At 56.7% G+C, this 14,955-nt stretch overlaps 1 protein-coding gene across 5 annotated transcripts in view; it reads left to right on the forward strand.

The window, feature by feature from the left end:
- The window catches only part of NCU02793, a gene marked incomplete at its 5' end in the record, with an annotated part of 34,205 nt that continues 19,250 nt past the window's right edge, over positions 1–14,955 (forward strand). For 2 of the 5 annotated variants that reach the window (XM_011394731.1, XM_011394728.1), the window contains 5 exons: positions 503–5,466; positions 5,521–11,431; positions 11,486–11,982; positions 12,039–13,233; positions 13,302–14,615. In XM_011394731.1, the coding sequence (XP_011393033.1) occupies positions 511–5,466; positions 5,521–11,431; positions 11,486–11,982; positions 12,039–13,233; positions 13,302–14,615 (13,873 nt within the window). The other 3 variants (XM_011394730.1, XM_011394727.1, XM_011394729.1) reach the window with 3 other exon arrangements.

Raw genomic sequence — 14,955 nt, forward strand, 5'->3', positions numbered from 1 at the left:
GTTCGCTGTTACGCTCGCTACCCGTGGGGACCCTTCACCAAGAAGAAACACAGACAGAATCCATAAAATCGAGATCCAAACCCCAGTCCCGTCCACCCCCGTCCCCCGTCCCCCGTCCCCCAGCCTCCAGACCGAGACAGCAGCTCTCAGCTCTCAGCTCTCAGCTCCGTACGTGCGTGTGATGATCCAAAAACACAGACAACACAACTTCACCGAAAAAATAACACCAAAATACCCATACCATCAACCATACATAGTGTTTAGTATCGCGATCGCTTACCATACCATCCTAGCCGTAGTAGTATTTCGCAAAAAAGACTCTCGATACCCCATTATTACGCGAAGAAAAAGAAGCTTAGACAAACACACAACGAAACTGAACGACTGTAACGAATGAACGACACCCCCTACCAATTGCCAGCAACATTAACGACGACGCATACACATCGCCCACCGCAAATGAATGGCCCGTAACGAAACACATCACTTCCTATACCCAAGCGGTCAACAATGATTCCGCGAGACCAACGCCGCCGGAGCCCCGAGAGGGAGCGCCGCCGACGCGCTGACCGCCGCCAGTCCAGAGAACAGCTTGCCGCTGCCGCCCTCGCCGCCGCCGCCGTCGGCCAAACTGCTGCCAAAACTGCCGGCCCCTCCTCCACCCACCGATCCCGCGCCAACTCCAGCACTTCGTCTTCCGCCGTCACCTCCTCCGACGAGGACAGCGCCCCCAAAAACACGGGATGGGGCTTCCGCTCCTTCTTTTCCTTGGCATCCTCCAAAAAAGTGCGGAAGCGCCGATCTTTTCGCAAGAAGAACTACTCCTCGTCCTCCATCGACAGCAACCTGGCCTATGGCGGGTACCAGTCCAGGTCGTCCCTCGAGTCGCAAAGAGGCGCCAGGAGAAGGAGCGGGCCGCAGAGGAAGATTAGCCAGACCTATTCCCAACACTCCCACCACGACAAGGAGTATCAACAACACAACCAGGATCAGTACAGGGATCATCCACAGTACGAGCAACCTCAGCACGAATACCAGCGCCCAGAATATGTGCCCCAGGATCAGTATGCGCACTCGGACCAGACCACACCACGACCAGGGCAACCCACACAGCACCCACATGCGCAGCCCGAGCCATATTATCGACACCAGCATCAGCAATACCATCAGCAGCAACCCCATGCTTATCAACACCCTGCGCAGCCCTACCATGGCCAGCCCGAATATGATCCAGAGCTCTTTACGCCCGATGGCCGACCCAACTTGGCGCGAACAACGACCGACGAGGAGATTATCGAACTTGGGCGCAAGATCTCTGACCTTGCTAGGGCTTCCAACCTCCGTGATCTGGAAAGGGCGGGCAAGCAACGTCCATCCCAGCTGGTAGGTGCCGCAACCGCCATCTCCAACTTCCGTCGCCAGAATCCGAGGAGGAATGGACGCCGCGGTCTTGCTCCTTCCAAGTCCTCCAAGCGCGATGAGCAAAGTGATGATGATCAGGGCTGGGATACGGCTTCAGACTCGGACTCGGACTCGGACTCGGGTGACAACGCGGAAGAGGCCAGCGCTAGTGACTCTGACCTTGCCTATGGTTCATCACCTCAATACTCGGACGAGAAGCTGTCTTCTTCCCCGGCCCCGGCTCCCGCGCCGCCACCACCGACCATCAGCCCCCAGAAACCCTATATCAGGAACAAGGCCATCGATCCCTCCAAGTTTGGTCCCGTCAACTCCTTGCACGGTCTTGTGACTCCCCTGAATGGGTTTCGACCGACTGAAGATGTGCTTCCACCCCGTCAGTCGAAGCCCTGGCTTAGCAGATTCGAGAACGATCCTCTTCCGGATTACCCGACCCCGACAGACGAACTCGATACACCGACGCAGATGCACTACCCGATCGCTACCCCGGATCTCCGCAGGTTCGATGCTGTCACCAGTCCAACTCTGGTATCCGGCTCACCTCTGATCACGTCACGACCCGTTACTGTTGCTATCCAGGCCCCCAAGCCCCGTGTTCCGGTCTCGACTCGCGCTCTGGAAGAACACCCCATGCCGCGCCAGAGATCCGCCGATGGTAGGCTTATGACGGCCGACTCTGCCTTGGCCAAGTCCATGGGGAATGCAGCTGGTAAACATGAAGTAATCCGAGATGATACGCCACCTTCCAACTACCGACAACATCGCTCGCGTGCTCAGAGCAATGTATCCGCTCATCCATCTCATACTTCTCACCACTCTCACGCCCTGTCGCATACTTCTCGTACTTCCCACACCTCTCAGGTCCCCGTCCATGTCCAAGTACCGCTTCCTACGACCCATGACCTCGAGTTCGACGATTGGCACGACTTTGAAGACCGCAACACCCGCCTAGCCTCCGATGTCCCCCAGTTTACCGATCCAGCTGCTGCCGGCGTCGCCGCAACCCTCATTGGAACTGCCCTTTTCCAGGACCGATACCGACGAGATGACGAGGAGGATCGCAACCTGGACCCCAACCATGTTCTGGCCGAGTACAAGCAACGTGTACAGCAGGAGGAAGAGCAGCGCCGGAAAGCCGAGGAGGCTGAGAAGGAGCGTCTTGAAAAGGAACGCCAAGAGCGGGAGGCCCGTGCTGCCGCCGCCATCAAGCGGGAACGTGAAGCGCGCGAGGCCCAGGAGGCTGCTGAGCGGGAGGCTCGCGAGAAGAAGGAGGCAGAGGAGCGTGCCGCTGCTGTTGCTCTTGAACTTGCCGCGCAGAGGCAGCGCGAAGAGCGGGAAGCGCGTGAGGCCCTTGAGAAGATGGAGAGGGAGGCTGAGGAACGCGCTGCTGCTGCCGCTGCCGCTCAACAGGAACTTGAAGCTCTTGAAAAGGCTCGCCGCGAAGCTCACGAACGCGAAGTTCAGGAGGCCATTGAGAAGGTCCGCCGCGAAGCTCAGGAACGCGAAGTTCAGGAAGCCATTGACAAGGCCCGCCGTGAAGCGTTGGAACGCGACGCAGCTGCGGCTGAGCGGGAGCGTCAAGAGCGCGAGCACCTCGAGAAAGTCCGTCGTGAGGCGGAGGATCTCGCTATTGCTGCCCGACGAGAGCTTGAGACTCGTGAAACTGCGCTTGAGGCTGTCGCCAAGGAAGCTAGGCGCCTCCGTGACGAAGCCGATTACCGTGAGCAGTACGAACGTCGTGTCCGAGAGGCTCGTGAAATGCAGTACAAGGAGGAGCGCCGGATGTATGATGCTCGATATCGCGCTGATCGGGAGAACATGATTATCGATGTTGAGCCTAGGCGCCGCAGCACTAGCCGGCAGACGAGGGATGAGTCGCCGGAGGAAAAGCGCTCCAACGCAGGTAAGGAGACGGAAAGAGAGGAGCATCACCGTCCCAAGCGTGAACCTGTTACCATCATCAACGAGCGCGACGTTCCGAAAGACGAGCCCAAGCCCAAGGTCGAAGAGCCCACCCGATCAGTCTCGGAGAAGAAGCGAGAGAGTATGGGCGATACTCTGGACCCGAAGCCCAAGAAGCCTAGCAAGGAGGAGAGACGTGCTAAGCGCGCCGAGACCCTCCGACTTCTCGCCGAAATGCAAAAGGAACTCGAGCTCGAAAAGGAACGGGCAAGGAAGTTGGCCGAGCTTGAAGCCGCTGAGCAACGGCAAGAGAAGCCCAAGGACGAGGAACCACGCAAGTCCAGCCAACCGGCTGTGCTAGAGCCTTCGAAATCCCCCAAGGACCAGGTTAGTCACGACTCCAAGGCAGCGCCAGCTCCAGGAACATCCCTCTCGAAGTCTCCCAGCGGCGTAATTGACCCATTCCAATTTCAGGTTCCGGATGATGCTTTCGCTACGCCGGTTCTTGCTACCCCGGCTAGGCCACTAACTCCCCAGGTCTACACGGTTCCCGAGCCTGATTTCTCGCCTCCCAAGCGCCGTCAACTAACCCGTGCACTAACCGACGCGGAACTTGAAATTCGTGAGAGGGTAACTCGTCGTGACTCGTTCGAGATCCAGCAGCGTCAAGAAGAGATCCGTAGGAGCAGGAACGCATCGGAGCAGCCAACCACCAAAGATGCCGACAAAGCGACCATTCCCGAGACCGACAAGGAGACGTTGATTGCAGAGGAACCTGAACGTGAGCGGAGCCGAAGCCATAACCGTGCGGGAAGCCGTGTTCGCGAATCCGAGCCACTACGTGACGCGACCGAAGAGCCCGAGCGTGCTCGTAGCTGGAGCCGTCAATATAGTTACGTTCGCGAAGCGGAACCAACGCCAGATCCGCAGACTGAAGCCAACAAGTGGTATCGTGACTATGTTTCCAGCCGGCGGGAGGAACGCTTGCGCAGCAGCTCGCCTGCCCGATCAGTCGTGGATAAGTATGACGATTCAGTGTTTGGACCGCCGACACCTGTCATTGTCACAGCGGAACCAACGATCATCACGGCCGAACCTAGCTGGGCCACAGCTGATCCTGCCGATGATGGAAAACCCAAGAAGGGCAAGTACGCCGAGCCCGATGCCGATGTGAGAATCGATCATGTCATATTGCCACGAGACCTGCACAGGTTCCTCAGGCCGGCGGAGGATCATTCCAGCCTTCATGCGCCCACGGGTCAGCCGATGTTTAGTTCGAGAGATCCATCGTGTGAGAGGGAGAGGCCCTTGCTGAATCTAGTGCTACCCACGCCGGCACCCACTCCCACTCCTGAACGCGAACGTAGAGAGCGCGCAAGACAAGCTGTCCGCGAGTCCGAGGTGGAGCATGAGGAATCCAGGCTAGCTCCCGTTGCTGTCGACGAATCGAAGAAGCCAAACTACATCCTCAACGCCCGCGGTGAAATCGAAATCATCGCCCCGACCCCCAAGGATGAAGACACGGAGTCCGTCAAGTCAGATGGGTGGGTGGAGCCCGTTGCTGATACCGGGTTGACGCACGTTGTTGTGGACAGGTCGAGGCAAGCGGCCGTGGAAGCGATCAAGCGCGCCCTACAGCCTAAGAAGGAAAGAAAGGCGAGCATTGCTTGGGGAACGCTTGCTGGTGCGGTGCTTCAGAAGGTCGCTGAGGATAGGAAAGCCGCCGCCGAGCAGAAGGCTGAGGTCCCGGCTGCGGAGGAGAAGAGCCTTGCTCCTGAAGTTGAGGAAAAGGTTGAGGTTCTTCCAGCTCCGGTTGTTGAAGAGAAGCAGCCTGAAGAGCAGAAACCGCGGGAGGCCGAGCCCGAGACAAAGCCGGCTGACGTTGCTGCACCAACAAAGACCGAGGTGCAGCCGGACGTTGAGCTACCCCGCCAATCCCCGCATCCCGATCCGGAGCCGCACCTGGAGCCGCACCATGAGGCGACTCCAGTTCCCGCCATTACCATTGACGAACCCGAGGGCCCGAAGGCGACTGAAGAGCCCAAGTATGAAGAGGCTAAAGAGGAGCTCAAGGAGGAGGAGGAGCAGAGTGCGCTTCCCGAGGGAGAATCCCATGAAGAGAAGCAAAATGAGGCCACGCGTCAGGTGAGAATTGACCATGTTGATAGAGGATGATGTTGATTGCTAACCCAGTTACAGATCCTCGATGAATCCGCAAGTAGCCCCATTAAACCCAAGCGCAAGCTCCCGAAAAGTCTCGCAGAACCATCAATCTTCTCTCCTTACCGTCCCACCTTCTCCGACAACTTCGCCGATGTGGTTTGCGGCGAACACCCCAACCCCGAGCCTCATGCCGATACCTACACTTGGCGCCGTGAGGCCATGGCAACTCAGTCCTCCATAGGCGACGAGTGGGAGTCCATTCTGCGCAAAGCGGAAATTGGTGAGGACGAAACCACGACGAACCCAACGGGGACATTCAACCCGGACAACAGAGAGCCGCCAGATCGGTTGGGAAAGGAGTTTTCGTTCGAGGTTGTGGAGCGTGAGAACTCCCAGACCAATCCCTCGGATGAAAATGCGAGGGAAAGCGAGAAGGCTAGTACCGAGCAAAATGGTGTTGCGGACCGCCGACCCAGCAATGAGTTCATCGAGTTCTTGAAAAATCAGACCAATAACTCGACATCGGACCGCAAGCATGATCATCACATTATTGCCACCACCGAGATGAAGGGCAACGGCGAGGATGAGTATTTTTTAGGTAATGCCGGCACCCATGGCGCAGGTGCCGGCTCGGCAGAGGATTCTGAGGCTGCGACCGCTTCTGACAGCAAAGACGCGGAGGCCCAGAGTCTCCCTCGCCCAAATGCCACCCAGGCCTCCATGGATAGTACCCCCGTCGCTGAGTATAAGAAGGAGGAGGATGAGGAGGAAAAATTATACGGCAGCAACGCCGGTTCGGACAGTGCCCCCGAGCCGACCCAGCTGCAACACACGGATTCTCGGTTTATCGACCCTGAAGTCCTTGTCCACAGACCATTCACCCCAGCCATCGACCCTCAATATGGCGATCTTCTTCCTTTGCCTCCTTACCCTACTCTCACGGGACCTGGGTACCGCTACCTTGCAGACTTGCCCTCGCCGCTTGACTTTGATCTCGAACAGCTTCCAGCACTGCCGGAAAGCAGACCCTCTACGCCACCACCTACGTCTAGCTCTTCAGGCACTGCATTCAAGGCCGCCGTAGCAGCAATGATGGGCACCCAATCCCTGATCAGGAGACAGAGGGGTCACACTCGCAGCCGTAGTGCACTGGATGGGACTGCCCCAGTGAGAGTACCAAGCCAGACCGCCGTCCCTATCCAGTTCCGTCTAATGGGGAAGAAGAGGGCAGGGTCAGTGCACTCACTTCCACCTTCTGAAGCCTGGGGGCAGTCACCCGCTTCAAGGCCATCCAGTGCCCATGGTGACGCCGCTGCTGCTTCCGAGGGGAAATTCCCGGTCAGGAGCAGCAGGCCAAGACCGACCAGTTGGGAGGGTTCGATGAGGGAGATCAAGCCTTTGTATCTTGTTGAGCGAAACGCTGCTACTGCTACTGCTGCTTCTGTGTTGGCGCCGGTTGTTGATACCGAGGAGGCTCTACCTCCCCCGGAGAGCTTTGAGCTGCCGGAGGATGATGATTTGGATTTGCTGCCTGCTTTGCCGGACAGTGCGCCTGAGAGTGATGCTGGCTCGCCTGTTGTTGCGCCCCAAATGGAGAGTCTTGAAAAGGATGTGCCAAGTGAAGCAGTTCTTCCTGCTCTGGAAGATACTTTCACGCCCGAGACTGTCAGACTTCCGGTTGATGAGGACTTGGATCTCCTCCCGGCCCTTCCTGAGAGTGATGCTGGTTCACCTATCGTCACCCCCGTAAATTTGTCAACTGATCTACCCGTTGATGAGGATCTCAAGCATGCCGAAATCCCCAGCCCGGCTTCTACTGAGAAGGCTCTTCCTGCTCCTGAGACTGTCGAACTCCCGGTTGATAAAGATCTGGATCTGTTGCCGGCTTTGCCTGAGTCGCCGACAATCGAGTCTGCTGTGCCTGTTTCCTTGCCGGCAGTTGCTCCAGAGGTTGTTGAGGAGGTTCCGGCTGCTGAGATTCCTCAGGTGGTTGAGGCTCCCAAGGAGTTTGAGATCCCAGCTCCTGAGACTGTCGAGCTCCCAGTTGATGAAGACCTGGATCTCCTTCCAGCGCTACCGGAGAGTGGCCTTTCTTCGCCTACTCTTCGTGAGCCTGCCTCACCTGTTTCCGTTGGTGAGGACGACGCTCTCTCAACTCCCGCCGAGGACGTTCTCCCTGTCCCAAGGAGTGTCAACCTTCCAGAGGACATTAAGCTTCCCGCTGATGAGGAATTGGACCTCCTTCCGGCGTTGCCTGATAGCGTCGCTTCGTCCCCTACTACTGACACTGTGCCCGTCTCTTTGCCGATCTCGGCTTCAGATGTTGCTAAGGACACGGAGGAGATGCCGAAGGCCGTTATTGGAGTACCAACTACTGTGGCTCCGGAAGTCTTGGCTCCGGAGGCTGTTAGACTTCCTGTCGATGAGGATCTTGATCTTCTGCCTGCCCTTCCGGACAGTCTTGCTACTTCCCCAACAACCGAGATTATGCCATCCCTGCCTTTCGTGGAGGAAGTAGTTGAGGAGACGTCGAAGGTCGTTGAGCGTGAGGTTTCAGTTCCGGAAAACATCAAGCTACCGGTCGATGAAGATCTTGATCTCCTCCCGGCTCTACCAGACAGCGTCGCTACCTCTCCAACAACCGAGACCACCCCATCCTTGCCTATCTTGGCCTCCGAAGAAGCTACACATGCGCCGAAGGAAATCGAAGTTGCTCCCGAAACTATCACACTCCCAGCTGACGAGGATCTCGATCTCTTGCCCGCGCTCCCTGCAAGTGGCAATACTTCTCCGGAGAGAAGCACTTCGCCCGTCCTCCTCGAGAAGGCCGCCTCGCCTGTCATTATTCCTGAGCCTGAGACAGTAGCGCTTCCGGTTGATGAGGACTTGGACCTGCTTCCTGCGCTGCCTGAGAGTGGCCCTGCCTCACCCACGAAGGAACATGCTTCTCTCGCTACCTCGCCTGTCGTTGCTCCTGCTACTGAGAAGGAGGTCGATACTGAGGTTGAGCTTGTTTCGGAAGTAAGCCGTGGGTTGGAGGTGCCTGAGCCGGAGACTATCTCATTGCCGGTTGATGAAGACTTGGATCTCCTTCCTGCTCTTCCTGAGAGCGGGCCTGCTTCGCCTACGAAGGAACATGCTTCGCTTGCTACTTCTCCTGTCGCTGCCCCTACGCTTCTCGAGGAGATCGAGGCTGAAGTCGAACTCGTTCCCGCGGTCGATGACGAGATCGTTAAAGAACTGGTGTCTATGCCTAAGCCTAAGCCGGAGACTGTCTCATTGCCCGTGGACGAAGACTTGGACCTCCTGCCTGCTCTTCCTGAGAGCGGGCCTGCTTCGCCAGCATTGGAGCATGTCGCCCGATCCGCTTCCCCAGCGGTGCCTGTGCTCGAAAAGGAGACTATTCCCGAGGCAAGGTCGGAGGGTGTCCGTGAAATCATCCCTGAGCCTGAAAATGTAGCACTTCCTGTAGACCAAGACTTGGATTTGCTGCCTGCTCTTCCCGAGAGTGGACCTGCCTCGCCTACAAAGGAACATGCTTCGCTTGCTACTTCGCCAGTCATCGAAGCGGTCGTTGAGAAGGAACCGGTTGTTGAAGAAGTGCCTGAGGTTATCCCTAAACTCCTGCCACTCCCGGTTGATCAAGACTTGGATCTCCTTCCGGCGCTGCCTGAAAGTAGTCCGGCTTCGCCTACAAAGGAACACGCTTCGCTTGCTGCTTCGCCAATTATTGAAGCGGTCGTTGAGAAGGAACCCTTCGTTGAAGTTGTCCCTGATTATCTACCTCTTCCGGACAACGAGGACCTGGATCTCCTACCTGCTCTTCCGGAGAGTGCTCCCGTCTCGCCTATTAAGGAGCACGCCTCTCTCGCTCCCTCGCCAATTACTGAAGTAGTCGTTGAGAAGGAACCCGTCGTTGAAGTTGTCCCTGAACTTCTGCCACTCCCGACCGACCAAGATCTGGACCTCCTCCCCGCTCTTCCGGAGAGTGCTCCCGTCTCGCCTGCTAAGGAGTTTGCTTTCCCGGTTTCCTCTCCGACCGAGATTCCTCAGGCTGTTCCTGACGTCGTCCCCGTGGATATTTCCAAGACTGTCCCAGAAGTTGTCCCTGAACTTCTGCCACTCCCGACCGACCAAGATTTGGACCTCCTCCCCGCTCTGCCTGAAAGTGGTCCCAGCTCTCCTGTCCAAGAAGAGTTCGCGGCACCAGTGGCCCAGCCGACGGATATTTCAGTCGGCACAGAGGTTGAACATCCTTCCAAGGACACGGAGGATGTCTTGTCAATCACTATCCCCGAGCCTGAGTCCGTGCCACTTCCAGCTGAGTCCGATGACGGTCTGTGGGCTTTGCCTTCACTGCCTCAAAGTCGCGCTGGTTCGGGATATGCCTCGCCTGTCACTGTTGATATCCCAACTGAAGAGGTTTCCTCACCCGTCAAGGCTACCGAAGAAACATCCGAGCTACCTGTTTCCATCAACCCTGAGACTGTCCGCCTGCCATCTGACGACGGTCTTTGGGCCTTGCCTTCCTTGCCTGTAAGCCATGAGGGATCGGGATACGCTTCGCCAGGTGCGGCAATGCCCACCCTGGGTGTGGAGCCGCCGATGGAGGATCTGAAGGAGTACTTCCCTGACCATTACGATCAAGAAGTCGTCGACGAAGTCTCGTATAAGCAGCCCCTCAAGATTGAGACGGACTTACCGCTTGATTCCCTGCCTCAACTGCCCGCTGATGAGGACCTCGACCTTCTGCCTGCCCTACCTGACAGCCGCGGCAGTTCTCCCGATCTAGCTGTTTCTTTGCCAGTCGAGGAATACCAGGAGGTGCCACAAGCTGAAGAGTCTGAAAAGCAGCTTGACCTTTCGGAGCTTCCGGCTTTGCCTGTTGATGAGGATCTCGAACTTTTGCCAGGGCTTCCGGAGAGTAGGAACGAGTCGCCTGAGCCGCAAGTTGAGACTGTCCCGGCTGTCATTCCCGAGCAAGCTGAGGAGGAGAAGGAGAAGGAGAAGGAGCAGGAACAGGATTTGTCCAAGTTGCCACCTCTGCCTGCTGATGAGGATCTGGATGTCTTGCCTGTGTTGCCAGAGAGCAGAAACGAGTCGCCTGAACCTGAGGTCTCTCTACCCGTCAACACTCCTGAGCAGGCCGACCTGTCCAAGCTGCCAGCCCTGCCTGTCGATGAGGACCTCGACATCCTCCCTGCGCTCCCTGAAAGCAGAAATGATTCTCCTGAGCCACAGCCTTCTTTGCCCAAGGTCATCTCACCAGAGGTTCTTCCTCTTCCGACTGACGAAGACTTGGATCTTCTGCCTGAACTGCCGGAAAGCCGGCGTAGCACTCCCGATCAAGAGACTTCGCTTCCAGTGGCTGTACCTCAATCCCCCATCGCCAAGGAAGCTGTTAAGGATATCACCGAAGTCCCTGTTGCTGAAGAGGACCTCTCTTATCTGCCAGCACTTCCCGTTGATGAAGACCTCGAACTCCTTCCTGCCTTGCCTGACTCTCCTGCAGCTGGCAACTTCCCCGAAGAGGAGGAGACGCAAACTACGTGGCAGCCCGAAGAATTCACGCAGCCTGCTTGGGAAGAGACACAACCTACTCAGATGTCTGACATCAGTGAAGAAGACTTCCCTGTTCCCGCCGCCGTCAAGGGTGACGAGGTGTCTCGAGATTTGGCCGACCTGCCAGCTCTGCCGGAAAGCAGAAGCGGCACGCCGCTCTCTGACCTGCCAGCACTTCCAGAGAGCAGATCCAGCAGCCGTTCGGAGGACATGGAGACGGCTCCCAGTCTCGAGGATCCCTCGGAACTCCCGCCACTGCCAGAAAGCAGGGAAGATTCTCCTGAACCAAAGTCCCCGTTGCCTGACCTTGGTGCCCAGCCAGCTAAGGAGTCACTGGCCAAGCAGATTGCGCCTAGTCAACCGTGGAACGAGAGCGAGACTCAAGGTACAAAATATCCGTTCGAGGAAAGTTTGCCGAAAGCTAACATGGTTTTCACAGACGAACCTCTCCCGGCCTCCAACGAACTCATTGTAGGCCACGTCCGCCGCGACTCTTCCGAAGCCGCTCACCCATCCGACATCTACGAAAAGCCATCCTCCCACAATCAGGCCAAGTCCCCCATGCTTATCGGCAACAATGACCCCAACGAAATTGACTACAAGCTAGCTGAGACCATCTACGAGGACATGTGCGACGAGGATGACGCTTCTACGGTGGCTGCATCAGACGCTCCCAGTTTCTTGTCCGGCGCCAATGCGGAACAGAAGGAGCAGATTGCCAAGGCCCTTGCGGGCGATTCCGAGGCTACTTCTAGCTTGAGCCCCGAGAGCTCCTTCAGGGTGTTGCAGTATCTGAAGAAGAGAGATGCGGCTATGAAGCAGGGTCAAACGTATGAGGAGCCCGAGGAGGTTGTGCCAGGCCCGTCGTCGCAGTATGAGGATGAAGAGGAGCAAGTTCCACAGGAAATTGAGGACGCACTGGAGTCTATCGAAAAGGTACTGTCCACGATTTCTACGAATGGGTGTTACAGATTACTGACTAATTGTCCCAGCAGAGCAAGAAGGCCAAAGGAGTTTCGTTCGAATCTTCGGATACTCCAACCGAGAAGCGTGACGTTCCTGAAGACGTACCTGCCGATCACACCACATCCGACCAAAGCACGCCTCGCCAAGAGCTCAGGATCGGCATTCCAGGCCCAAGCTCCAGGGTAGCCAACCTCGAAGCGGTCAACGATGAGGTCGAGAATATTCCTGATGTCGAAGCCCAAAAAGATGAACTCTCCAAGACTTCGACCGACAAAGACAAGCACACCGAGTCTCCATCGAATCAGGAGTCCAGCGGTGAACCCCAGCCCGCCAATATCACTCAAGAAGACTCCATCCTCGGAGGCGGTCTCGTCGCTGAGCCTGAGCGTCAGCGACCAATGAGAGTAGCCAGCCCTGAAAACCAGTGGGGCACGCTTGGCGACCTGGACGACTTGGATGACGAAGATGACGACGATGTCAGCGAATATTCGCCGGGCGGTACTAATTTAAAGAGGCACTCGCTGACTAGATTACCCACATTCCCTGGTGTCACGGCTTTCTTGGGAAGGAACTTTAGGAGCAATTCGGCCCCGAGCCCGTCGGATGTGCCGGTGCAAGACGAGAGGAATTATTATTCGAGTGATGAGCGGGAGATGCTTGGGGAGGAGCAGCAGCAGCAGCAGGAGGAATTATCAGGGGATGAGTTGGAGAAGAGGTTGGAGAGGGTGAAGATGGAGGAGGAGGAGGAGGTTGAGAAGGTTGAGGGTGCTGATGAGTCGCAGACCGGACCGGAGAAACTGGCGGAAACTGAACCGGAACCTACATTGGAGGGTGTCAAAGGTGAACCCAGCACAACTGAGAAGAAGGGTAAGAAAAAGAAACAGAAGAAGAAGAGAAACAAGGGGAAGGGCAAAGCCGACGTGGAGCCGGAGGCGCCATTACCGACAACACAAGCTGACCTGGAAACAACACTAGCACCTGAAACCGAAGAGCCCAAAGAGCTGGAGCTAGAGGCTGAACCCGCAAGCAAGCCAAAGAAGAGTAAGAAGAAAAAGAACAAGAAGAACAAGAGCACTGCTGCTAGCATGCTCAAGGGACCAACCATTTCTGACACAGCAAAACCCACAGATGGACCCGGAGTCGACCGACACAGCACCTGGCCAATGGTAAAGAGCGACGCCGTACCAAGTGAAAAGAAGACAGCTCCGGGAAGCGAATCAAGTACGCAAAACATTTTGTTACCTAGGTAGAGACGAGGAATAGCCCTGTTGACATTTGGTTTGAAGCAGAAGTCCCGCCCCCCCAGGGATCCACGGCCAATGAAAACACCACCCTCCCCGAAGAAATACCTCTCCCAAGGAGCCGCGACCTCTCCCCTTGTGCCTCTGAGGAACCAACGGAGACCGCCACCATTGAGCGCGAACCAGAGCCAGAGATCCCCGCAACCAAACACGACGAGGCCACCACTGTCGATGAAAGGCAAACGGCTACAAACGAGTTGGATGGAAACGGCTCTGTGACACCCACACCCCAGCAGCATATCTCTGATGGCCACCAAGGAAAGCCACAGGGTGATGCGGAACAAGGCGTCCAAACTGCCCCACCTGAGAGCAGCAACACCACTGAACCTCTGACAAGTGGTGCCGAGCAGCCAATCAGCCCTCAAGCAGATACTCCCATGGACATGCAACCTGCAGAAGATCCCGTTCCCGTCGAAGCCGCCTTGGAAGGTTCGACGCAGCAAGGTGAATCCCAGACCGATGATAAGGGCAAGCCTGAGGAGGAGCCAAAGATAAAGGAGCAACTAGCTACAGTATCGCCAGATCTAGTCTCCCCGACATCAGACACATTCACGCCTAGATTGCTGAGACGGTCATATCCTAAGAAGGAAAAGGGCAAGGCCGGCAAGATGTCCAATCCGGCGTCACCTACCATGGGCGCAGGCTGGGGCATTGCCAGCCCTCCCGCTATGAGCTTGGACAAGGCCCTTGAAGCCGCTGACCCGTTTGCCGATGGAGAGTTTGAACGGCGCATGAGAACTGTCAGTGCGAACAGAGAAGCTGAGCGCTCAGCCAAGATCGCCGAGAAAGAAAAGCTCGAGCGGGCGCTCTTCTTGCAACGCAGGTCTACCTTTGACGTTGGCGATTCACCGACATCTTCGCACACCAGTGTTGTTGGCTCAACTCATTCCTCCGGGGCCGCAGAGACTGGTTCCAATGCAGAGGAGAGACCGATTTATGCGCTCAAGAGGGCCAGTACCGATAGAGCGGAGAAGAAGAAGAAGCTGGCTGCTGAGAAGAAGAGGAGCAAGAAGTCGGATTGGCCGGATGCGTGGCCCGAGGAATTTGATGAAGAGGCTACGATGCCACAGGAGCCTGGACATCCGAGCATGTGGCCAGAGTTGCACGGGAGGGACTTGCACGGGAGAGCATCGCCGAGCCCGATCAGAGGACGGTCCGGTTATAGGACGCCGACGCCGCTTGGGCAACACATCGAGGTGGGCCGCGCAAGTGGACAGACTGGTGATGATTCTGCTAACCATGTTGGTGTTTTACAGGAATCTGATCGCAGGTTATCAGCGGGGGGAAACTCAGTGGGTCCAGGTATGTTTATTGGTCAAACAACTTTGTGAGCAAGGGGATGCCTGCAGATCTGGGAGCGGAACGGTGTTCAAGCCCATGTCGAACATGTGAATGGGGTACGGGATGGAGCAGCCAGAGCCAGGGGGAAAGATGGGCGGGGCTGGAAGCTCCCCTAGCTCCCCTTTAGCTCGGCCTACCGTCACCGCCCCCGTTCCTGAACATCCATCTACACAGGCTATCCCTATTCTGGTCGATACTCCCTGTCTGCTCCTGGGACTGCTCACTGTCACTTGAATTTTTTTTCCTTTTTTCACTTCCAGGAGAAACAACATCTCAAGATCCTCAAGCACAAGCACTTACT

This window comes from Neurospora crassa, linkage group I, assembly GCF_000182925.2.
Source record: "Neurospora crassa OR74A linkage group I, whole genome shotgun sequence".
NCBI classification, from domain to species: domain Eukaryota; kingdom Fungi; phylum Ascomycota; class Sordariomycetes; order Sordariales; family Sordariaceae; genus Neurospora; species Neurospora crassa.